Source organism: Orcinus orca, chromosome 21 (genome assembly GCF_937001465.1).
Source record: "Orcinus orca chromosome 21, mOrcOrc1.1, whole genome shotgun sequence".
NCBI classification, from domain to species: Eukaryota; Metazoa; Chordata; class Mammalia; order Artiodactyla; family Delphinidae; genus Orcinus; species Orcinus orca.
In genome coordinates, this window is record NC_064579.1 from 21,814,252 (window position 1) to 21,840,391 (window position 26,140).

General features: G+C 41.9%; 1 protein-coding gene across 12 annotated transcripts in view; it reads right to left on the reverse strand.

Annotated features, from left to right (window-relative positions):
- SNX25 (sorting nexin 25) overlaps positions 1 to 26,140 on the reverse strand; it is a 110,413-nt gene that overhangs the window by 51,319 nt on the left and 32,954 nt on the right. For all 12 annotated transcript variants that reach the window (XR_004478030.2, XR_004478029.2, XR_004478031.2 and 9 more), the window contains exons 4-5: positions 24,361 to 24,533; positions 23,034 to 23,220 (exon numbers count right to left, since the gene is read on the reverse strand). Coding sequence is in view for 8 of the 12 variants with exons in the window: in XM_033409261.2 (XP_033265152.1) it covers positions 23,034 to 23,220; positions 24,361 to 24,533 (360 nt within the window). In the remaining 4 variants the exon portion in view is untranslated. The remainder of the gene's footprint in view (positions 1 to 23,033; positions 23,221 to 24,360; positions 24,534 to 26,140) is intronic.

The following is a 26,140-nucleotide window of genomic DNA, read 5'->3' on the forward strand; positions in this document are numbered from 1 at the left end:
TCTCACTCAACTCCAACACATGTCACCCAACTCCAAACATATGCTTGTTGCAGAAACTTCTACGAAGAAAAGCATGAGAATAATCTATGTGGGCAATATGCTTTCACTAAACAAACACTTTTTAAATCAGTTTCTAGACACACTGAAATGAACAACACCAATACGGTATCTGCTTTCAGAAAGCTCTGGGGATATATCAGACTAAGGGGAAAACGCTCAGCCTATAATATTTGAAAGACTACATAAAAATAGATTTTAATGACACACTGATTCTAAAATGCAAAATGGCATGTACGCTTATGATGGCAGATACGTAAACATGTGGGTATGTGAACCAGGGCTACAACGCAAAACAGAGATAAAAATGAAGGGCATCCGTATTAAAATGGTAGAATTATAAGTCATCTTAAAACTGTTCCCAAACTGCTTATCTATCTCAGCCAGTTCAAACAGACTTACCTTCTTGCCTGCACAGGAAGCTTTCTTTACACCAGCCTAATCATCCTTCTGTCCTTTACACTGCGATCTCATCATCTTCGATATCTGCCCTCCCATAAATATGAATCTCAAAGTCCTTTGAATCTTTAAATAAGTTCCTCTCCTCCTCTTCCTCTTGTCACCACCCTATTTCAGGCGTTCTCACCCGTGGGTCAGCTGCATTAGCTAAACGGTCTGTCTCCTTGATGTCAAGCTTTCTATCTCCCACCCAGCACCCCTGTCAAAACACCTTCCTCAAAGCCCACTCTCAGCTCCTCGACCCCCACTCACCCCCTCCAGGGACGCCCCCAGAGGAGGAAGCCTCCACTCAAGCCTCCCGCTCGCTCTGCACCTTGGCACTGGCCCCCTCACCCGACTCCCATATAAGCCTGGACTGAAGCCCCGACCGTTTCCACACTGCTCTCCCCAGCCTGTAGTCACTTTCCAGGCTTTCGCTCATGCTCTTTCCTTCTGAAAACCATCTCCCTTCTTGTCCACCTAATTAGATCTTACAGATGCTATTTCTTCCCTCAAGTCATTCCCAATCCCCCTAATTCACATTAATATTTCTCCTCGCTGAAACCCTAAATTACTTCTGCTCTATAATAGTACCCATTTATCTACTATTTTATACTGTTATTTTAAAGAGTCACATTTCCACAAAGAGTGTTGTGAACAAAGAAAATGGTGTGTCCAGTGTGTTCAGGGCCTCGCCCTTCTTTTTAAAATGGTCACACGTCTGAGCCTAAGACAAAATTGTGGTTTTGTTTATAAAAAAAGATATGCTACCTTTTTTTTCTCTCCAACTAGATCATGAGCCTCTTGAAGATAGGGATTGAGTCTTGGATTCTCCAACCGAACCTAGCTTGGCAGTAAATATTAATGAGTGCTAGGGACAGAATGTTTGTGTCCCCTGCAAAATTCATATGTGAAGCCTAATGCCCAGTGTGATGGTATTTGGAGGTGGGACCTTTGAAAGGTCATTAGGTCTCGAGGGTGGTATGTGCCCTTACAAAAGAGACCCCCTGCCAGAGAGCTCTCTCCACCGCATGAGGCCAGAGCAAGAAGACTGCTGTCTATAAACCAGGAAGCGAGCCCTCACCAGAAACCCAATTTGCCTACCAGCACCTTGATCTTGGACTCCCCAGCCCCCAGAACTAGGAGAAATAACTGTTGTTTGAGCCTCCCATTCTATGGTATATTTGTGATAGCAGTCCAAACTGACTTATTAATGAGCTACATTAATAAGTGTTAACATCTGTAACACTTAACAGGCACACGTAACATTCTGAACCATCTGTTCTTTCGATATTCTTAGTGATTCACACTCTGCGACAAATAAGTCATCAATGGTACTGAAGAAAATACACGCCGTCTGAGAAAGAGGTAAAATGTTCAAACAAATCCATAAAATTATAAAGTAACACCACCTAACAGAGTCCTTTCATCAGGTACCAGATTAGACAATTTATAGTATCTCATTTAATCCTCACAAGGTGCTGTAATTAACCCCACATTACAGAGGAAGAGATTAGAGTGCAGGTGTATGAAGAAATCTATACAAGGTCTCACTGCTTTTAAGTACAACAGCCAAAATTACAACCTAGGGCTTGATTCTGAAGCTCACCTTCTTAACCATTTTCTGGCTGCCCTAAAATTCAACATAGGTTAGTGTTTATCTTGTCTAAGGCCCTTCAAAGCACATCAGCATGGCCAAGCCCAGACCATCTTTCCAGTCGTACTGCCTTCCATATCCCTCTTGGATACATACCATTTTCTGGCCAAAGCAGACCATGTGCAACACCACAAACGCAACGCAGCTCTTTCCTGCCTCCCAGCCTTTGCTCCCCTTCTTCTCCCTCTCACACACAGCCTCCCCCCTCACCTGCTGAAATCCTGTTCACTCCCAAACACCCAGGCCTCGTAGATTCCTCTCGGCTACAGGATGAAAGATTTGCTCCTACCCACTTCTTCAGCTGTTCACACTCTACTTCTGGCCTACCTTGCTTCATATTTAGCTATTTACACCCACAGGGGTCTCCTACACTGAACAAGGAACACCTTGATGGCGGGGAAAGAATCCAAAGATCCGCAAGCGATTCATCTTTTCAAATACCAGGCCCTCCTCACACGGTGCTTTGCACACAGGAGGCGTCTGGAGATGATTACTGAACCTGTAGAATTCACTTTCACTTGATACCAAGAGGCAAAGTAGGAAATGAGAGACTTTCTCATTCTCCACGAAACCATGCAACACATACATCCAAATGCTGGCCATCCTTGACGGCACAGGCTTTTTAGTCACCTGGGGGGTATTCGGGGGCACCCGGCACTCACCTGGCCTTCCTCCTCCAGAGGCGGACATGGCCTAGCTGGTGCCAAGGGAGGCTCTACAATCAGGAGGACTACTATTTGTCAACACGCTCTTGATCAGAAAAGCAGAGACTGTTAGTACGTTTTTCCAAAATGACGTTGTAAACTCAAGTTTTAGGAGGAAGCAGCGGACCAAGAATTCAGCTCTTTTCCAATTCTGGCAAGATCCTACCCAGAGCACCCCCTGTCTCTGGATAACGAAAACGTCACACACAGCTAGCTGCCAAATGTCCCTCTGAGCTGCCACCTCACCTCTCTTTAGTTTTATACACTTTGCTGAATTAACAGACTTGGAAGAAGACTGTTTTGATGAACTCTTCCCACAATGTTAATCTCGCCTGAATGCTACACAGTCCTTCAAAGTAAGGACTTTGAAATCAAACCTTAGAAATCAACACCTGCTACTGTCAAATGTTCAGAACAGCTTTGGGATGCTATTAGAACTGATTTCAAAGTTACTTAGAAGCCAAACCAAAAAATTAGTCTCGCCATCTCATCAGGCACACCTTTTAAGTGTTACTTTAGAGCTGTCTTGGGTGTGCACATGCTGGAATGTCTCAGGGGAGTCAAAGGCTGGACAACCCCTAGTCTAAGCGTACCATATGGTAAATGGTTTAAAATACCGTTTTATATCAAAATTAGCAAGGATCTATTATGGAACAGAATACCATATACACACAAATGTTTAAGAAAAAATCAGGAATTTAAAAATAATGTTTCAGAGTTGCCACAGGCTACTTTGTACTAGGCTACTAGGGATAATGTTTTCATTAAAGAGACTTCGATTAAAGTGTTTAAGAAATGAAACCATGGTGACTTCCGCTAGCTAAGCTGGAGCTGCTTCCCACATCCACAGCACTACTGACAAGGTCTGCTGGGTTATTTAGGGAGTGGGTCAGAGTAGCTAAGAATGTGAGCTCTGGAACCAGATGGCCTGTGTTCAAATGCTGCTTTCGACACTTACTGTGTCACCCTGGGAAAATTATTCAAGCTTTTCAAAACTGAAGAGTCCTCATCTGCAAAAAGCGGAATAACAGCATTTTTCCTCCTAGGGTTGCTATGAAGACTACATGAGAGAACACCTTTACAATATCTGGAACAACACCTGCCCTCAGTGAGAGTTTAATGACCGTTAACAATTATTGTTCCTTAACATTGCTGCTGACTCTTCAGATACGTGCCATTTAGGGAGATGGTATGTGTGTGTGCTTGTAAAATATATATAAAAGCCATTTTAAGTAACCTTACTTTTTTTCCGGACTATAATAGTGTCTCAGCCTGATCAATCGAAGACCACCAGGGTCACTGTAGTCCAACAGCCTCAGGTTTACTGACCCACTGCCATCAGCAAGAGGAACCATGGGACATCTCCCCAAACAAAGCAAAAGATAAGGTTACTACTGGATTCTGGGGAAGGGTGGGGTGTGGATGAAATTTAAATGAAGCAGCATTGTGACAGGCTCAAAGCGGGGCTTGTAAAGGGGTCAATTTCAGATGGATATAGGGTCCCACTGCCTTGGAAACTACAAAGTTAGGATAAATGTGGGATGCTGAGTCCAGAAACCCCTTATCTGCAGCTCTGCCTCTGGATTAAAATGAGACTGCTTCTCTGTGTCAAAGTTACTGAAATCCTCCAGGCAAGAAGAGGATGTGTCATTCCCACTGATATAATTTCACACAGCAAAGTTTCTGATAGAATTTAGAGAGCAATGCTTCTCAGTGGATAAGAAAGCAGTAGTCACTAAGCGAGGAGAATCATTATGACATTTTACAGCCACTGAATATATTTGGAAGAAGTACTGTTTCCTGTTACCTGGGTAGCTGGTTTTAGTGTCTGTTATCCCAGCCTGATAAACAGACTGGCAGATTTTACTTTCTCAGTCCGAGCCCATTTTTACTTTCTCTAAAGTAACATATGCTCTTCCAAGAAAATGGGAAAATACACAAAGCACAACATTCAAAGTTAACTACTATTAACATTTGGTATATCTTTATAACCTTTTTTCTATGCAAACACATTTTTTTTTGTTTTATAAGATGGAATTTATGTTAATAAATACTGGCTTAGAGCCTTTTTAATTTATAAATGTATAGTTATTATCTTCCAATATTATTAAATATTCTGATGCAACCTCATTGTTACATGGCAATCCATTGTATAGATGAGCCAAAACCTTTTAAACCAAACCCTTATTGTTAGACATTTTAATTATTTAGAGCTTTTCTCTATTTTAAATAAAATTACAAGAAACATTCTTGGAAAAATCTTTCCATGTAATCATGGTTATTTTCTTAAGATAAATTCTTATGAATAATGAATGTATCAAAAAGTGCACACTTTGTATCACAAGAGTGTATCACAAAATGCACACTTTGTGACCTTTGTTCAGATTATAAAAACTGCAACAGAAAGGCCATAATTTCTACTCCTACCAGCAGGACATGAAGTTGCCTATCTTCCTACACTCTTGATAACACTAGGTGTTAAATTTTTAATCTTCACCAATATTATGAACAAAGAAAAGTATATCATTTTAGCTTTTATGTCTGAGTACTACTGAGGATAACAGCAAGGTCCTGAGCTATCTTTTCAGGAGGCACATTTAATGGTATTAAACAGGAAGTGGCCGGAGCTGTAACACAAGCAGGGGAAACATTTTCAGTTAGGGCTCAGAGGAGTAAGAGGCACTTTCCGCTAAAGGGGCTTTTAAACCTGTTTTCCACTTTTCTAGCGTGCAGAGGGCAGCCGATTTCACAGAGAGTCTAAGGCACGTTTCCCAGCCTTTTTCCATTCGTGGCACACATAGCAAGTGACAATATCTGATCAGGACACTGGGGTGAACAGTCATCCCAGGCCCTACCCAGCTACCTCGTGGGCTTAAGAGACCAGTCATCTCTGAACACCCATGCACTGTATTTGAGTTATACCAGCTAGAAAAGTTCTGCACCAGAGCAGCCTGAGGAATCCTGAGTGTATGCAAACACACACACACACACACACACAGGATTCATGTTATATATACAGAAAATAATCTGGAAATATATATACACCAAGTATTCACAGTTTTTATCTGTCTGCAATAAGTGATTTCCATTTTCTTGATCTTGTTTATATCTTTTTATCTTCCTAAAATAACTACCATATATTCATTTTCTAGTTCCCAGAGCCTACAGAAATTACATGTTACAGAAGCGGCCAAAGCTTTGTCACCACAGGCCAGCTGGTGCCCTTTAGCTAACCTCAGGAAAGCCAAAGTTTTCTCTCTGTTGTCTGTATCTAGTTTCTACTTGTGTTCCTCATATTTTTACATCAGCTATTAATATAGTTACAAAGTATTTACGGATGTGTGTTTAGCACCACGGCAGTATCTTCCACTCCCAGCCCTTACCTAAAGCATTTTCATTTAGAATGGCTACTCAATATCATCTTCAGTTGCCTAGTTTTAAGCTCCATATCTAAAGTGTCCTAATGACTTCTTACACATTTTCTTTTGTTTTTTTTGCGGTACGCGGGCCTCTCACTGTTGTGGCCTCTCCCGTTGTGAAGCACAGGCTCTGGACGCACAGGCTCAGTGGCCATGGCTTACGGGCCCAGCCGCTCCACGGCATGTGGGATCCTCCCAGACCGGGGCACGAACCCGTGTCCCCTGCATCGGCAGGCGGACTCTCAACCACTGCGCCGCCACCTGGGAAGCCCTTCTTATACATTTTGAACAAAGTTTTTCTGAAAGAAGATATTGTCATCTCGGCTCACCCATTAACCCCGCTCAAGTCGGGGCCTGAGCGTGTTCTAGCCTGCTCCTGACAGCTGGAACTTTTTTCAGCTCTTACTGGGAGCCTGGATGTCCCACATTACATGCATCATCTCATTTAATTATCACAACAACCCTATGAAGTAGGAGCTATTTTCTCTGTTTCACAGTTAAAACTGAGGCTCAGAGTGTAAATGACTTGCCTCAGACCATGCACTCCGCAAGCAGTGAAGCCACAGTGCAAACCAGGTCTGTGAAATCCAGGCCTGCTGGACCTTTGAGCCTGTGTTCGTGGCCAGGGTCTGCCTTGGTGCTGGACCGGTCACTACAGGTTGACCTCTTGTGCTGCGAATGCTCCTCGGCCTCTAGAAGAGCTGCATTTCTGTCAAGCGCTGGGGAATCGCAAGACAGAGCACACGTTGCTGCTACTCAGTGCTGGGCTGAAGTCAGCCTGCGAGGCCTATGCCGGCTCAGGAGAGCTGGCTGTTGCATTTCAGCAATTAAACCCATCATTATTAAAATTAAATTACACAAACCTACTGTTTTTTTAAAAGTAAAAGTACTCAAAACTCATCGTTGGGCTTCCCTGGTGGCACAGTGGTTGAGAGTCCGCCTGCCCATGCAGGGGACACGGGTTCATGCCCCAGTCCGGGAGGATCCCACATGCCACAGAGCGGCTGGGACCGTGAGCCATGGCCGCTGAGCCTGCGCGTCCGGAACCTGTGCTCCACAAGGGGAGAGGCCACAACAGTGAGAGGCCCGCGTACCACAAAAAAAAAGAACAAAAACAGAACTCATCGCTTCCTAATAATTTCATTCATTTTACTATTACCTATGTTCGAGGTTATTTACATCCATTCCTCCACCCTTCACTACCACCCTTCCATCAGCCTTCATTACCTTTTTTTTTGGCTGCACCAGGTCTTAGTTGCAGCACACGGGATCTTTGTTGAGGCACGCAGGCTCACAGTTGCGGCATGCGGGCTCACAGGTGAGGCATGCGGGCTCCTTAGCTGAGGCATGCAAATTCTTAGTTGCAGCACGCATGTGGGATCTAGTTCCCCGAGCAGGGATCTAATCCGGGCCCCCTGCATTGGGAGCGCGGAAACTTACCCACTGGACCGCCAGGGAAGTCTCCAGCCTTCTCTACTTGTGAACCATAAAGTTCTTTTCTGTTGAGGAGGCACTCAGCACAATTTTTGTCTTTGTTTTTTAAATAAACAAGCAGTACCTATTGACCTCCCCCCTCCCTCAACTCTTCATGTTTTAAGTCCAAGAAGCACCATCTCTGGCCTCCCTCCACCTCTCACTCATTCCTCTCCTCTCCTCCCCAGAGAGGAATAAGCTTTTAATCTGATCGCAGAGGAGGAACTGGGCCTGTGAAGCACAGCCCTTCTGTTCCCCTTCCTCTTAAGGGCGTGTGTTCTCTGCCTCCAAAGGGCAGCCAGCAAGCAGACTGCACCTACCAGGGAGACGGAAGGAGGGAGCAGCGGGGACAAGGAGAGGGATTCCGACCCAGCAGTGACAGGTGGGAAAGAATGTCTAATCGTGAAACTCAGTTTTAGAGAGCGCACTGCCTGCATATATAAACTACATTGTCCAGGATCTCCAGTAATAAGAGTGACACTGTGGTCTTCATTTGCCTTATTTCTTGGCCCTAAGATGGGTCAGCCTTCAGGATGGAGAGAGGACCACTGCTATTCATTAGGCCTCCTCAAACCCCAAGATGAAACACTGCATCCCAGTGGGCCATTAGGAACCGCCCAGTCTTCCCAAAGAAACTAAATCTATTTGTGATCCTTAGTCTAATGATCATAAACAGTAACAATAATAGTGTCAGCTAACAATTAGGAACATGCAGGTCCTGGGCCAAGTGCTTTACATGAACTGACCTGTGGTCCTAAATGTCGTTCAGAAAGCAGGTAACACTCTACCCACACCTAACACGGCACCAGTGCTGTTCCAAACACAAGCACATAATGTATTCTTTAATTTCAGAGACATCATAAACTTCTTCATACCAAGATTCCCCTTCTCATATCAAATTTTACATTGCTTCCAACACTTAATTGTCTTTCCTCCTAAATGAAAATAATTTGTGTTCTCAGGTATGTTTAACTCCCACCCCTCTGTGCCCTCTGCTATTTCTCAGGCACTAGCAGCAGTTATATTCTAAAGTCAATGTACTTTTATTTTTCATAAAGCTGAAAGATATTTCAGAACACTTTTCATAGGCAGCCTCACATTATAATGTGTTTTTTTTAAACTAAATTTATATTCATTTATTCTTTTCATAAAAATTTGCCAGGCTTCTGTTTTACACTTACGAATTTCCATCTCCCCGTCCACCCACACGAGCCTTCCTCAGCATTTCACACGCGCTCAGTGATTTCTTACACGCTGCAGCAGGTTGTCTTAGGTATGCTTGATTTCTTTTTTCTTGTTCCTCTACAATGTAATCCTATTTTACTGCAAGATTCACATTTTCAGAATCACTGTTCAAAACACTGCACATTCAACTAATTTAAATTCTTCTACACAGAAGCATGCAATTTTAAGAATTTTAATACTTTTAATATTATCCTCATGTGCAAATGCACCTAAACTGATTCAGAGTTGAAAATCCACCCCCTTATGATATCGAAAGAAAAAATACTACGCAACCCCTCAGTAACCCATTGCTAGTCATGATCTCTTAAGTTAAGCCATTCATTATGCCCATTGCCTCTTGCTTTAGTATGGTAAAACTGAAAAACACCATACCAATCTCAGTACGTGCTAGATAAAAGGTTCCCCTTCTCTTCTCCAAACTAAATAATCCTTAATCTCTTTAATTTTAAACCTTTCGTTCATTATTAGAATTTCCTATCTATTTTTATTTTATTTTATTTTATTTATTTATATACATATATTTTTTGCGGTACACGGGCCTCTCACTGTTGTGGCCTCTCCCGTTGCAGAGCACAGGCTCCGGACCGCAGGCTCAGCGGCCATGGCTCACGGGCTCAGTTGCCCCGCGGCATGTGAGATCTTCCCGGACCGGGGCACGAACCGGCATCCCCTGCATCGGCAGGCGGACTCTCAACCACTGCGCCACCAGGGAAGCCCTCCTATCTATTTTTAGATTCTCCACATTGCTGTTTAAATGAGGGTCAGAAGTAAACAAATACAGAACTGAAAAATCTAAAAAAGATTTGGGCTGGTGGTAAATGAGATTATGGCAGTAACAGGCTGCTCTGATTTTCTTTCTTACTACTTGTTTCTCTGGCAGAGAAAGATGATGGTACTTCTGATGGTATTGCTCCCCACATAAGGATTAGTGCCTGCAAAGGCTCACGAACAGTAGAGAGTTATCTCCACACTTGCAGAAAATCCCACAAGGCTGGGGCCATGTGTCACTGCTGTTCTCTGCCCACCTGGCTAGCAAGTTACCCAGCTTTACATATGGGGTTTGAAGTCAGACAGACCTGAATTCAAATCCCAGCTCTGTTACTTGTTAGCTTTGTAATCTGGGGCAAGTCGCTTTCCTCTCCTCAACCAAATAATGAGAATCACAGTACCTACTTCACATGGTGGTTATAACAATCAGATGATGATTATAAAGAACCTAGCACTGTGCTTGACACATATTGGATATTCAACAAATGGTAGCTTAAAAACAAAGAAAGTTTTCCTTTCTTGAGCATTTGCTTGGCATCTCTTTAACCCTGGCAAATGCCCAGTCCAGGGAAGCAGCCATTTCTCCAATGCCTGTGTGGGAAGCAGTGCTATCCTGCCTCACTATAACTACAAAACACGAAGTACTGTAGCAAAAACAGCTATTTGCCTCTTCCATACCCATTCTTTTTCCTTCCTCAGTAATAGAATCCACCATTTTTAACGAAGCCTAAGGGTGCCCAGAATGAGACTACTTGCTTTTTCTCAATTGTTTCGGCCAATGAAATATAAACAAAAATGTCATGTAGCAGCTTCCAGAAATATCCTTAAAAGACAGGCAGTACAGGACCTTTGCCACCATGTTTCCCTGCCTCCATCCCACTTCCTGGCATTAGGATATGACGGATGGCACCCTAGAGAACACCCTGAGCCAGGAGGACTCCGGAACACAGGATGGCAGAGCAGTGAGCCAGGGGGAGCCTGGGTCCTTGAGGAAGGCGGGGCCCCGCACCAGCCCTGGACTGGGTACTGCAGACTTCCCTTAAGCAAGGAGGAAGAAAAACCCTCTGTACTTTGACAAGGCATCATTATTTTGTGGGTTTTCTATAATTTTCAGCTGAATCTAATCCTAACTAATATAAGTACAGTACCTCCAAACTGTTCACGGGGTTAAACCAGTGGCTCTTAAGAAAGGACAATTTTGTCCCCCAGAAGACATGTGGCTACGTCCAGAGACATTTCTGGTTGACACAGCAGTGCGGGTGCTACTGGCATTCAGTGGGTACAGGCGCTAGGGATGCCGCTTACATTCTGCAGTTAACAGAACAACTCCCACAACAAAGGGCTATCAAGCCCCACGTGTCAGTTTTGCCAAGGCTGAGAAACCTCGGGTTAAACACATCTCTCAGGAAGGTCAGTGATAAAATGCCCTCTCTTCATTACAATAATCATGGCAGAAGAATGAGGTGTCCTGATTAGTCAGTATTCTCCTCAACAGAGTTACCATATATCTCAAACAGTAATAAACAGTTTTCAAAGAATCAGAACATAATGAATCACATGACATGACATCTAGCCGAGACTTCAGACTGGCAGCATGTGAAAGCACATGACGTTTAAGAGATTCTCGGTGTATTAATTGCATTTTATAATCACCTGGGGAAATGATGCCCAAGATCCACTCTAGACCAGTTACATAAAAGTTCCTGGGGGTGAAGCCTAGGCATCTGTATCTTCCATGGAGGACCAAACAATCTCCATCAGGGTACTTTTCACAAATGCACTGAAGAATTACAGAATGCAGGCAGCCCTGGATGTGGCAGATTCCTGGACCACGGTCTGCCTACTTCTTTACAAGAGGTTCCATTGGGGCAAAACCTTTCACTGCTCCTTTGCTTAACATTCACTTTGACTCCTGCTTTATCTTCAAAATAAAGGAACACACAGTCCTTTCTCTAGTATGGCTGTGACGTGGAGTTTCACAAATGGATGCACCTGGACCCTGAACACTGCTCTGCCTTCCTTGATGGTGGCCATCACCCCCCCACCCCAGCCACACCAGGTGGGAATCTATCCATCTGCCCTTTAAAATCCTGCATCAACATGACACTCAGATTTCTGGCTCCTCTTTTTTTAGCAGAGTTGATCACTGCTCCTACTAGAAGACCCAGAAAATTCAAAATATTAAACCAGTCTAGCTCTCATATCCTCATTGTGACATCTTGGATGCTAGAAAAGGGAGTATCTCAAAGGGACAGCAGGATATCAAACTGTAATGTTTTAAAGCCTGGTTGATTCTAACATACAGACAGGGTTAAAAACCACTAATTTAGGCCATCTTGAGTTGAGTGTCCTGTGAGGAACTTCAGAAAACGTCCAGAGCTGAGGTGTCGGTTCAGCCGTTTCTTGAGGAACTCTGGTCTGAAGGGCCGGGGGCAAGGCCTCTGCACGGGGCCCACTATGAGCAGGTGAAACAGACTAAGCACAAAGGGAAAAAAGGTGGAAGGGCTAGGACTGCCAGATTTATGTCCTTTCCAGATGAAATGTGGATCCTCTAGAAACAAGAGGTGTGAAGAGAGAGGACCTTCAAGATGGCAGAGGAGTAAGACGTGAAGATCACCTTCCTCCCCACAAATACATCAAAAATACATCTACATGTGGAACAACTCCGACAGAACACCTACTGAACGCTGGGAGAAGATCTCAGACTTCCCCAAAGCTATGCACTGGACAGGGTCTTGGTGCTCTGGCCAACTATCAGGCCTGAGCCTCTGAGGTGGGAAAGCCGAGTTCAGGACTTTGGACCAGCAGAGACCTCCTGGCTCCATGTAATATAAATCGGCGTGAGCTCTCCCAGAGATCTCCATCTCAACGCTAAGGCCCAGCTCCACTCAATGACCAGCAAGTTCCAGTGCTGGACACCCCAAGCCAAACAACTAGAAAGACAGGAACCCAACCCCACCCATGAGCAGAGAGGCTACCTAAAATCATAATAAGTTCACAGACACCCCAAAACACACCACCAGACGTGGTCCAGCCCACCAGAAAGACAAGATCCAGCCTCACCACCAGAACACAGGCACCAGTCCCCTCCACCAGTAAGCCTACACAACCCATTGAACCAGCCTTAGCCACTGGGGGCAGACACCAAAAACAATGGGAACTACAAACCTGCAGCCTGTGAAAAGGAGACCCCAAACACAGTACGTTAAGCAAAATGAGAAGACAGAGAAATACACACCAGATGAAGGAGCAAGGTAAAAACCTACCAGACCAAACAAATGAAGAGGAAATAGGCAGTCTACCTGAAAAAAAAATTCAGAGTAATGATAGTAAAGATGATCCAATATCTTGGAAATAAAATGGAGAAAATACAAGAAACGTTTAACAAGGACCCAGAAGAACTAAAGAGCAAACAAACAATGATGAAAAACACAATAAATGAAATTAAAAATTCTCTAGAAGGAATCAATAGCAGAATAACTGAGGCAGAAGAACAGATAAGTGACCTGGAAGATAAAATAGTGGAAATAACTACTGCAGAGCAGAATAAAGAAAAAAGAATGAAAAGAATTGAGGACAGTCTCAGAGACCTCTGGGACAACACTAAATGCACCAACATTCAAATTACAGGGGTCCCAGAAGAAGAAGAGAAACAGAAAGGGACTGAGAAAATATTTGAAGAGATTATAATTGAAAACTTCCCTAATATGGGAAAGGAAATAGTCAGTCAACTCCAGGAAGCACAGAGAGTCCCATAAAGGATAAATCCAAGGAGAAACACGCCAAGACACATATTAATCAAGCTATCAAATATTAAATACAAAGGAAAAATACTGAAAGCAGCAAGGGAAAAGCAACAAATAACATACAAGGGAATCCCCATAAGGTTAACAGCTGATCTTTTGGCAGAAACTCTGCAAGCCAGAAGGGAGTGGCAGGACATATTTAAAGTGATAAACCTACAACCAAGATGACTCTACCCAGCAAGAATCTCATTCAGATTCGATGGAGAAATTAAAACCTTTACAGACAAGCAAAAGCTAAGAGAATTCAGCACCACCAAACCAGCTCTACAACAAATGCTAAGGGAACTTCTCTAGGCAAGAAACACAAGAGAAGGGAAAGGCCTACGAAAACAAACCCAAAACAATTAAGAAAACGGGAATAGAAACATACATATCGATAATTACCTTAAATGTAAATGGATTAAATGCTCCAACCAAAAGACACAGACCGGCTGAATGGATACAAAAACAAGACCCATACATATGCTGTCTACAAGAGACCCACTTCAGACCTAGGGACACATACAGATGGAAAGTGAGGGGATGGATAAAGATATTCCATGCAAACGGAAATCAAAAGAAAGCTGGAGTAGCAATTCTCGTATCAGACAAAATAGACTTTAAAATAAAGACTATTACCAGAGACAAAGAAGGAGCACCTCAATACATAAGGCAAATACTAACAGCCATAAAACGGGAAATCAACAATAACACAATCATAGTAGGGGACTTTAACACCCCACTTTCACCAATGGACAGATCAACCAAAATGAAAATGAGGAAACACAAGCTTTGAATGACACATTCAACAAGATGGACTTAATTGATATTTATAGAACATTCCATATAAAAACAACAGAATACACTTTCTTCTCAAATGCTCATGGAACATTCTCCACGATATATCATATCCTGGGTCACAAATCAAGTCTTGGTAAATTTAAGAAAATTGAGATTGTATCAAGTATCTTTTCCGACCACAATGCTATGAGACTAGATATCAATTACAGGAAAAAAAATCTGTAAAAAATACAAACACATGGAGGCTAAACAATACACTACTCAATAACCAAGAGATCACTGAGGAAATCAAAAATAACCTAGACACAAATGACAATGAAAACACAACGACCCAAAACCTGTGGGATGCAGCAAAAGCAAAAGAGGGAAGTTTACAGCAATAAAATCCTACCTCAAGAAACAAGAAACATCTCAAATAAACAACCTAACCTTACACCTAAAGCAATTAGAGAAAGAAGAACAAAAAAACCCCAAAGTTAGCAGAAGGAAAGAAATCATAGAGATCAGATCAGAAATAAATGAAAAAGAAATGAAGGAAACGATAGCAAAGATCAATAAAACTAAAAGTTGGTTCTTTGAGAAGATAAACAAAATTGATAAATCATTAGTCAGACTCATCAAAAAAATAAGGGAGAAGACTCAAATCAATAGAATTAGAAATGAAAAAGGAGAAGTAACAACGGACACTGCAGAGATACGAAAGATCATGAGAGATTACTATAAGCAACTCTATGCCAATAAAATGGACAACCTGGAAGAAATGGACAAATTCTTAGAAAAGCACAACCTTCCGAGGCTGAACCAGGAAGAAATAGAAAATATAAACAGACCAATCACAAGCACTGAAATTGAAACTGTGATTAAAAATCTTCCAACAAACAAAAGCCCAGGACCAGATGGCTTCACAGGTGAATTCTACCAAACATTTAGAGAAGAGCTAACACCCATCCTTCTCAAACTCTTCCAAAATATAGCAGAGGAAGGAACACTCCCAAACTCATTCTACAAGGCCACCAACACCCTGATACCAAAACCAGACAAAGATGCCACAAAAAAAGAAAACTACAGGCCAATATCACTGATGAACATAGATGCAAACATCCTCAACAAAATACTAGCAAACAGAATCCAACAGCACATTAAAAGGATCATACACTATGATCAACTGGGGTTTATCCCGGGAATGCAAGGATTCTTCAATATATGCAAATCAATCAATGTGACACACCATACTAACTGAAGGATAAAAACCATATGATCATCTCAACAGATGCAGAAAAAGCTTTTGACAAAATTCAACACCCATTTATGATATGCCTACACCCTCCAGAAAGTAGGCATACAGGGAACTTACGTCAACATAATAAACGCCATATATGACAAACCCACAGCCAACATTGTTCTCAATGGTGAAAAACTGAAACCATTTCCACTAAGATCAGGAACAAGACAAGGTTGCCCACTCTCACCACTATTATTCAACATAGTTTTCGAAGTTTTAGCCACAGCAATCAGAGAAGAAAAAGAAATGAAAGGAACCCAAATTGGAGAAGAAGAAAAACTGTCACTGTTTGCAGATGACATGATAGTACACAGAGAATCCAAAAGGTGCTACCATAAAACTATTAGAGCTAATCAATGAATGTGGTAAAGTAGCAAGTTACAAAATTAATGCACAGAAATCTCTTGCATTCCTATACACTAATGATGAAAAATCTGAAAGAGAAATTAAGGAAACACTCCCATTTACCACTGCCACAAAAAGAATAAAAGACCTAGGAATAAACCTACCAATGGAGACAGAAGACCTGTATGCAGAAAACTACAAGACACTGATTAAAAGAAATTAAAGATGATACAAACAGACGGAGAGATATACCATGTTCTTGGATTGGAAAAATCAACATTATGAAAACAACGATACTACCCAAAGCAATCTACAGATTCAATGCAATCCCTATCAAACTACCAATGGCATTTTTCACAGAACTAGAACAAAAAATTTCACAATTTGTATGGAAACACAAAAGACCCCGAATAGCTAAAGCAATCCTGAGAAAGAAAAACGGAGCTGAGGGATCAGGCTTCCTGACTTCAGACTACACTACAAAGCAACAGTAATCAAGACAATATGGTACTGGCATAAAAACAGAAATATAGATCAATGGAACAGTAAAGAAAGTCCAGAGATAAACCCACGCACATGGTCACCTTATCTTTGATAAAGGAGGCAAGAATATACAGTGGAGAAAAGACAGCCTCCTCAATAAGTGGTGCTGGGAAAACTGGACAGCTACATGTAAAAGAATGAAATTAGAACACTCCCTAACACCATACACAAAAATAAACTCAAAATGGATTAAAGACCTAAATGTAAGGCTAGACACTGTAAAACTCTTAGAGGAAAACATAGGCAGAACACTGCATGACATAAATCACAGCAAGATCCTTTTTGACCCACCTCCTAGAGAAATGGAAATAAAAACAAAAATAAACAAATGGGACCAAATGAAACTTAAAAGCTTTTGCACAGCAAAGGAGACCATAAACAAGACGAAAAGACAACCCTCAGAACGCGAGGAAATATTTGCAAACGAAGTAACTGACAAAGAATTAATCTCCAAAATATACAAGCAGCTCATGCAGCTCAATATCAAAAAAACAAACAACCCTATCCAAAAATGAGCAGAAGACCTAAATCGACATTTCTCCAAAGAAGATATACAGATGGCCAACAAACCCATGAAGGGATGCTCAACATCATCAATCATTAGAGAAATGCAAATCAAAACTACAATATCTCATACCAGTCAGAATGGCCATCATCAAAAAATCTACAAACAGGGCTTCCCTGGGAGCACAGTGGTTAAGAATCCGCCTGCCAATGCAGGGGACACGGGTTCGAGCCCTAGTCCGGGAAGATCCCACGTGCCGCGGCAGCAACAAAGCCCATGTGGCACAACTACTGAGCCTGTGCTCTAGAGCCTGTGAGCCACAACTCCTGAGCCCGCATGCTACAACTACTGAAGCCCGCGCGCCTAGAGCCCGTGCTCCACAACAAGAGAAGCCACCGCAATGAGAAGCCCGCGCACCGCAACGAAGAGTAGCCCCCACTCACTGCAAGCAGAGAAAAGCCCGCGCGCAGCAACCAAGACCCAACGCAGCCAAAACTAAGTAAATAAATAAATAAAATAAATTTATTTAAAAAAAAATCTACAAACACTAAATGCTGGAGAGGGTGTGCAGAAAAGGGAACCCTCTTGCACTGTTGGTGGGAATGTAAATTGATACAGCCACTATGGAGAACAGTATGGAGGTTCCTTAAAAAACTACAAATAGAACTACCATACGACCCAGCAATCCCACTACTGGGCATATACCCTGAGAAAACCAGAATTCAAAAAGAGTCATGTACCAAAATGTTCACTGCAGCACTATTTACAATGGCCAGGTCATGGAATCAACCTAAATGCCCATCGACAGACAAATGGATAAAGAAGACGTGGCACATATATACAGTGGAATGTTACCCTGCCATAAAAAGAAACGAAATTGAGTTATTTGTAGTGAGGTGGGTGGACCTAGAGTCTGTCATACAGAGTGAAGTAAGTCAGAAAGAGAAAAACAAATACCGTATGCTAACACACATAAATGGAATCTAAAAAAAAAAAAAACGAAAAAAAAAAGGTTCTGAAGAACCTAGGGGCAGGACAGGAATAAAGACACAGATGTAGAGAATGGACTTGAGGACACGGGGAGGGGGGAAGGGTAAACTGGACAAAGTGAGAGAGTGGCATGGACATGTATACACTACCAAATGTAAAATAGATAGCTATTGGGAAGCAGCCGCACAGCACAGGGAGATCAGCTCGGTGCTTTGTCACCACCTAGAGGGGTGGGATATGGAGGGTGGGAGGGAGACGCAAGAGGGAGGGGATATGGGGATATAAGTATACGTATAGCTGATTCACTTTGTTATACAGCACAAACTAACACAGCAATGTAGAGCAATTACACTCCAATAAAGATGTTAAAACAAACAAAAACCCCACTAACTTAGTATACGTGAAGGACACATTTCTAGCTTTATAGTCCTACTGTGAAAAGATCTCATGGTCGCTCAGAGAAAACAACAAAGTACTGCAGAATTACAAATAGCACCTTTAAGGGTTTGTTGTTGTTGTTTGTTTATTTTTAATGCACTCCAGCCTGGCAGAGCTGAATGACTCTTTCCTTTAGAAAACATTCATCTTAACTCCCAAATATGTATAAAATAAAAGTGGATGGTTTCACTCAGTCTAAATGAGACGCATTCTGTGGCTTATGCAGCCTACCCCAAAATTTTACTGAGAGCAATTTGAAGATAATGACCTAAAAGCCTAATAAAGTCAGAGGGCAGAGGACTCTCACTGTACCAGAAAAACAACACAGAGTTGAGACTATGGCTGAAGAAAGCAGCTCCACTCGTGCTATGTGGCCGATAGGCCTCATCAACGTGGGTTGTAGACGGAAGTCTGATAAAAAGCAATTCTGCCTGTCAATACGAGTGAGCAGAACTGACCCTTAAATAGAGGGCAACTTTTTTTAATCAGGTGAACAGTAAGCAGCCAAGTAACAAGATAATTTATGCAGCATCACCTACTCTTTGAGCAAAAAGATCAATCTCTCCCATCACAGAGTTGTTCCTGGTAGCCTCTCTAGGGCAAGAAGCAGGGAGTAAAAATTAGTCCTCAGATCTGTGCCTCAGGTACAAGGAAAAGGGACACCCACCCCAAGGACGAAAGATATACCAGTGCCACATGGAAGAGAACTACCTAAAATGTCACAATAAAGCAATGCCCAAGGAACTGTCTCGTGGTCACAGGTCCAGGAAAGATGCCCCAGGACAATGCACTATTTACACAAGTATACAGAGAGCAACTCTGGATGTGTGTATCTATCATTGACAAGAATGCCTTTCACAGTATTTTCTCCTAAGGTTCTTTGCCAGGCTTGTTGAGGAGACTATACATTCTTCAGGATTACGATCCCAGAGCTGATGTTGTCAGGCGCATCTGATCTCTGAAGAAGTTCACGCCCCTTGTTACAAGAGAATTTTGCAGCCTGTCTAAAGGAAGTTATCAACATACTTCCCAAGATTTACACGAGGAACTGAAAGCTTACAAAGGGATGGAGGTCAGAAGAATAGGTCATTACGTCCACTTAATTAAATCTGAAAATGGATTCTTTGTGCTTCTAATAGACAAGGCACTTTAAGAGTCTGATTGTCTAATCACCAAAGTACCTCCAAGTGTTCTCCCCATTGAAACCTAAAGTAAGGTGTTTCTAACAGTAAGGTGGAGGACACAAAAGAGAAGACAATATGTGGAAAAGGAATAATGCACTAAATGAACACCCCTTCCTGGTGTCTGTACTCCAACACTCCTTGTTGGTGGCAGGTATTTAGAGTGAGGGGAGGTGGTGAGAGGAAGAGGTTAGGAACCTGCAACACTTTATTTTAGTCTCAGTTATCAGCAGTCACTGATAGTACTCCTGAAGATGCTCAATGATCATTCAAAAGGCATTCTTCAAAGTGCAACAACCTAAATCTTCCACTAACTGATAAATGGATAAACAGGATATGGTATATTCATACAGTGGAATAGTATTCAGCCAAAAAAATGGAGTACTGATATATACTGCAACCTGGAGGAACCTCGAAAACATTATGCTGAGTGAAAGAAGCCAGACACAAAAGGACACACATCGTATGATTCCATTTACACGAAATGTCCAGAAGAGGCAAATCTACTGAGACAGAAAGCACACAAGTGGTGCCCAAGGGCTGGGGGGAGGAGAAGGATGGGAAATGACCGCCAATGGGTATAAGGTTTCTTTTTAGGGTGATGAAACCAGTCTGGAATTAGTGGGTATGGTTGCACGGCCTCTGAATACACTAAAAACCACGGAACTGTCCACTTTAAAATTGTTGAATTCTATGGTATGTGACTTATATCTCAATTTTTGAAAAAGCCATTCTTTAGTTCGGCTTTTCTACGGCCCCTTAAGTCTCCCGGCGCTCAACAGAGGGCCTGCTTCCTGGGACCCCCAGTGGGATACCCTTCAGTGTTGCCCTATTTATGAGATCGAGAGGAAGTGATGTCAAAACAGATTTAAGTGCTTATACTGTTTTTGTTCCATCACGTATGAGAGGGAAAGGGGAAAATGATTATGCAGCACTTCTAGTGTAATCTTCTGCCACACGGTGAGGGCAATCCATAACACGCCGACCGTGACGAAAGCAGGCTGTCCAGTCATCCTGGGACAGTAGATACCATGCTTCTGTTTTTCTAAAAGGCAGCTCTTGCTGAGCTACTTCTTTACCTACTCGATGACAAACTGCCAACATTAAGACATTCATAGTATTTCAAATAGTCTGGAGACTTTCGCTAGTACATTTTGAAGAAGGTAAGCCATCAATTCTTACCAAGATCCACTCATAATATAGGAACTGTGCTCAGAAACAAAATGACAGATGGTGCTAGAGTACCAATAGCTGATCATTCAAAATAATTAGTTCTGATCAAAAAATGTCTTTTGGTGCCTTTTTGTTACACCATTAACTATGTCACCATGTGTGCAGTGCTGGAATCTTTTGTTTGGTTCAGAAAATAGAACACTCATGCAGAAGTCTGGAAGAAGAATGAATACTAGATTCTAGATTGTTATCTTAAACTTCCTTGGAGTTTTCAAATGGTCCATGTCTGACCTTACTGTGGAGAGACTGTCTGGCAGAGGAAAATGCTTAGGAATTCAATGCACCCACAATTTATCAACATGAGGTATCACCTGCTCATAAACAGTCTTAGGAGGAAACTGTAATTCCATGGAGGGTGGTCATCACATTACCTTGGTCACGCCACACACAGCACATCTGGGAACAATATTATAAAAGCACCAGGGAGAGGAATATTAGAGTATAAGTTTGAACAGCATCTCTAGAACCAGAGCTTGGTGTGTGTCGGTTGTCGTGTTGAGAATTTTAAGGCGACGAGGAAGCAACAAGGGTGTCTGACCTGTGGGCTCTTTCACTTTCTGTGGAATGACATTTCAAAAGGAGTCAGAGGAAGCCACAGTAAGGATGATCTTTGAGTAGATGTGACCTGTAAGCCTCAGGTGACAAACTTGGAATACTGGCTCTTGGGTTCTCTATCAGCTCAAGTGCCACAATTATGAAAAAGGAATTTCTAGATTCAGACATAAATAATCACAAATCTGTAATAAATAAGTACCATATAGCCTATTCAAGATTATGAATGGAAAGAGAAACATGATTAAAATCTTCAGAGACTATATCTCACAAGAATTAAATTACTTATAAACAAAGTCATACAATCGAACCCATCATTATACATTTGTGGGACCTAGATTAAGACACAGCACAGTTTACGAGAACACAGAGGCATCCACAGTGTGTGCTTCTTAGAGGGTGTATTATTCAGATTAGAAAATGTAGCAGCATAACTCACTTTAATGTTGACCCTGGTTCAGGGGCAAATAAATGTGGCAAGTCCAAAGCCCTCAAACAGTTCAAAGACCCAATTTCAGCCAATATTTTACTTTTCCGCCAGAGACTTACAAAAATTACCTATCAGAAGCAAAACTGACAGGCCAGAGTTTCCTTTCTTCCCATGCATGTTTATTTGGGGACACTAAAACAGAAGGGTAACTAGAGAAACAGAAGCCTAGAAAATCCACAAACTACACAATACTATATAATCATACTGTATATGCATAACCTGTATTTTAAAAATTAAAAATAAACACACACACTCACCCCTAAAAATATCCCAAGTACCGTAAAGGAGACTGAATTCCCCTATAAATTAGATTCCTGGGGTATATTTCAAATGTGTTTTCTCAAAACAATTAGTCAAGAACCCTTTATTCCCAAACCTGGGCCTCTGTATTTCCTAAGAAAAATGAAAATCAACACAAATGGTCTACACTGTAATTTTAAAAACACAGCATTGGGCTTCCCTGGTGGCGCAGTGGTTAAGAATCCACCTGCCAACGCAAGAGACATGGATTTGAGCCCTGGTCCAGGAAGATCCCACATGCTGCGGAGCAACTAAGCCCGTGCGCCACAACTACTGAGCCTGCACCCTAGAGCCAGCAAGCCACAACTACGGAGGCCCATGTGCCATCACTACTGAAGCCCGCACACCTAGAACCCATGCTCCGCAACAAGAGAAGCCACCGCAGTAAGAAGCCCGTGCACTGAAACGAAGAGTAGCCCCTGCTCGCCTCAACTAGAGAAAGCCTGCGCGCAGCAACGAAGACCCAACGCAGCCAAAAATAAATAAATAAATATTTTTAAAAAAATTATCCTTTAAACCCCCCCCGCCAAAAAACAGTATTTCCGTCCACTTCTTTTCCAAGGTAAGCACCTGAGCAGCTACGCAGGTTCTAACAACTGAACAGCTTTCTATTATAACCTAATTATTTGAAAAACATGATACTTTGGACGAATTCCGCTGACAAGGGAGAAGCTGGATACATTTTGTTGTTACTGATTAGTACGTTTTATGGACTTCCTTTATTTCTTCTTCCCTGACAACCACAGTTTTTTGTGTTTTTTTTTTACCTAACTAGGTAGAGAAGGATAGTCAGTAGCACTGTCACGCTATAATTAAAGACCAAATACCTTAGTTGCTTCAAGAACTCAACATCAGAGTTGCTGTTAATAAGCTTGATGAACTCTTCATAGGAGGGAGCATAGGTGTAGGCTCTCTTGTGATGTTCATTCACCTGTTCTCTGTGCTCCAACTGGGCAAGCAACATCTGGTTAATGTAATCTGGATTACTAAGTAACTCCACTACTGGCTTTAAGACTGTGGGACAGAGAAGAGAGCACCACTTAAAAAGGGTATTCTCCTTTAAAGGAACCGCTTTCATGTTATATAATTGAAACTACATCTGGGAAACATTTTAAAACTACCCAAATGGGCCACAGACACACACACACACCCACACACACACCCCCACACACAGCTACCCATCCCTCTGGGTTTGCTACTAGTTATGGCTACAACCAAGTGGTCGTTTTAACAAATGAGTCACATGTAAAAGAATAATGAAAGAAAGCCATCTGTTAACAACCCAAGTTGTTAACAAAGCTATCAAAATTAAGTACATTCATTTTTTTCCCTTTGATTTCTTTTATAAGGCTCAATATGTTTTGTCTGCCAAAAGATGAAAGTTAACATTCTCCCAACTGGTGAAACAGACCTCAGGGAGGAAGCTGTTAAAAAAGTCAATGACACTATGACAGATTCATCCCACTAACTTTAGGTTAGAAAGTTCCCCTTTTCTCTGTGGTTAGCTATACCAGCTAATGGGTACAGCTGGCTAACCCAGAGATAATAAATGAGATATTAAATCACGGCACATCAAACACAACGTTATTTGTTTGAGATTCTGAGATAGGAAAAGTTTCTCTCAGATGATATCTTCTTCCATTTTTCCTTATCCTAGCTAAGCATTTCCCTGGATACACTTTTTTTCTAACAACCACATTATTTTGTGGTACAGTCCCTCTTCTATTTATTCTAAGTCACATATAGGCATTGCCAATGAATCCTGAAGCAAAGGTATTTTAAGCAAACGCATACTGCAGTTTGAGTATAGACAGTCTTTCATAAAGCACGTAACTGGCCTGGGTGACTCAAAATCTATCCCAGGTGGATGCTACACTGTGGTGGGCATAAGGACTGGTTACCTATTATAAACAGCAGAGTGGACTATGTATTTGGTAATATGTTATATGAAACATCTGTTTATCACGTAGGGCCAAGTGATGCCTTCTCTGAGTGACATTTAAACCTGACCTTTTGAAAATACTTTAATTCCCGTATGTCCCACAGTATACAAGGTCTGCATAGGTGTTGTATAAAGTGTTATCACATTCGTATGTAGCACATTAGCTTGCACAAGTATCGCATTAGTAATATCAATTAGTTATGAAAGTCTACCTTTTGCTGTGAGAATTTCTGCAAGCATTATGCGTAAGCTGAGAGACTGGACATCCTTTGAGGGAAGGAGACAAAACACCAGAACCCGAGAACACGTTTGTAGAAATCTTACTTCATCATCTGAGTTCCTCAAGAATGCATGCAACACAAAGGGCCTCGGCTGTTCTTCATGTCTGAAAAAAATAAATACATGAAGAGAGGGAAAGGGAAGGAAAGACGTTTCTAGAAACAGCTTGGTTATGTACCATTAGGTAAAAAAAAATTTCAAATGGGCAACGCAACAGTTTTAATAACTAGGTCCACTCTTTCACTATATCAACAGTCAGTAATTTTCTCAACCACAGACTAATCTGGAAAAATGCAAATGCATGGCCTTTCGGGATTTCCAACCTTAAGTAGCATCAACCCTCATACACGACTCCCAAGTCACAGCAACAATCTAGAAAGGGGTGAGCAGCTCTTTAACTAGATTATTTTTAAGTCTCCTAGCTCTCTCCCTAAATGTGATCTATAGCTTCATTTCTCCAAAAAAAAATAAAAAATCTAACAAAGCATTAAACCAGGGTCACCAGCTCCCGGCAGCGTCCTCCTGTCAGTGTGGATCTGCCACTTGTTTACTCCAACTACTAGTACTTACCTCTGGGTTCTCATGCCGTGAGTGAGCAAAAGGACATTACCCTTCCATACACTTCATACGTGCAGTATTATTTAATCTTCCCACCTACATCTAGAAGCAGGTATCATCATCACCGTTTTATAGATGAGAGTATTAAGGATCTGAATGATCACGTGAACGGTCCAAAGTCACAGAGGTAACAAATGGTAGAAATAACTCTCAGGTCCTGTTCTGTCTGACTCTCAAGTCCAGACTCTTTAACGCTACACCATAATCAGAGATTGTTAAAGTGAAAAGGAAAAAAATTTCAGAGATACAGAAGAAATATATGTGAAAACAAGCATTATTTTGTGCCTTAAACAACATGCCTGTGCTTGACCAGTAAACAAAATACACAGATTGTAAAAAGGAGGCTGTGAAATTAAAGATGCCATTGATGTAACAGCATAAAAACAATCATCTTTAGGTTTTTCTGAAACATGCTGGACAAGACAGATGGGGCAAAGGAAGAGGAAGCAGAGGCAAAAATTAAGTGTGATCTGGATTGGCTTAAAGCAGCCAACAGAACGTCAGCTGGGAAATGAATACAGGCTGACCGGAAAACTGCCTCACACAACTGCCTAACAGTCAACCAGAGGATGCGATGCTTTTATTAATGCAATTTATTATTCTCTTGCCTGATAGTGGCCAACTCAGTTGGGTGCTTCCTGGCTGCCACAGTCATTTTGCAGCCAGTGGAAACCTGTACACCAAGGGTGATTTCCAGGGCGAGGGCACTGTTTACCTGGGGCAGGCAAGTACCGAGATAACCATTGACCCTAGGTTTCTGCTACTCTCACTGTGTGATCTGTAGAAGGTGATGCACAGTCAGATATTAGATCCCCAGCATTCACCTCCAGGGCACGATCATCTATATGCAAAACACCAGTGACCTACTGGCACTTTTTCAAATATCCATAATGTCAGAGAACAATGGTAGATTTTTTTTCCTTTAATAAGAATCATCAACTAGAAGCTTCTAGGCATAGCCTAAATGTACCCTTGGCACGAGAAAACTGGAATTCCACAGGAAAGGAGCTTCTAAAATGGAATCAATTCTCTGTTTCTATTATTGTGATGCTTACTCATCACAATATCTTTATATTATCCACAAAAGCAGTAATT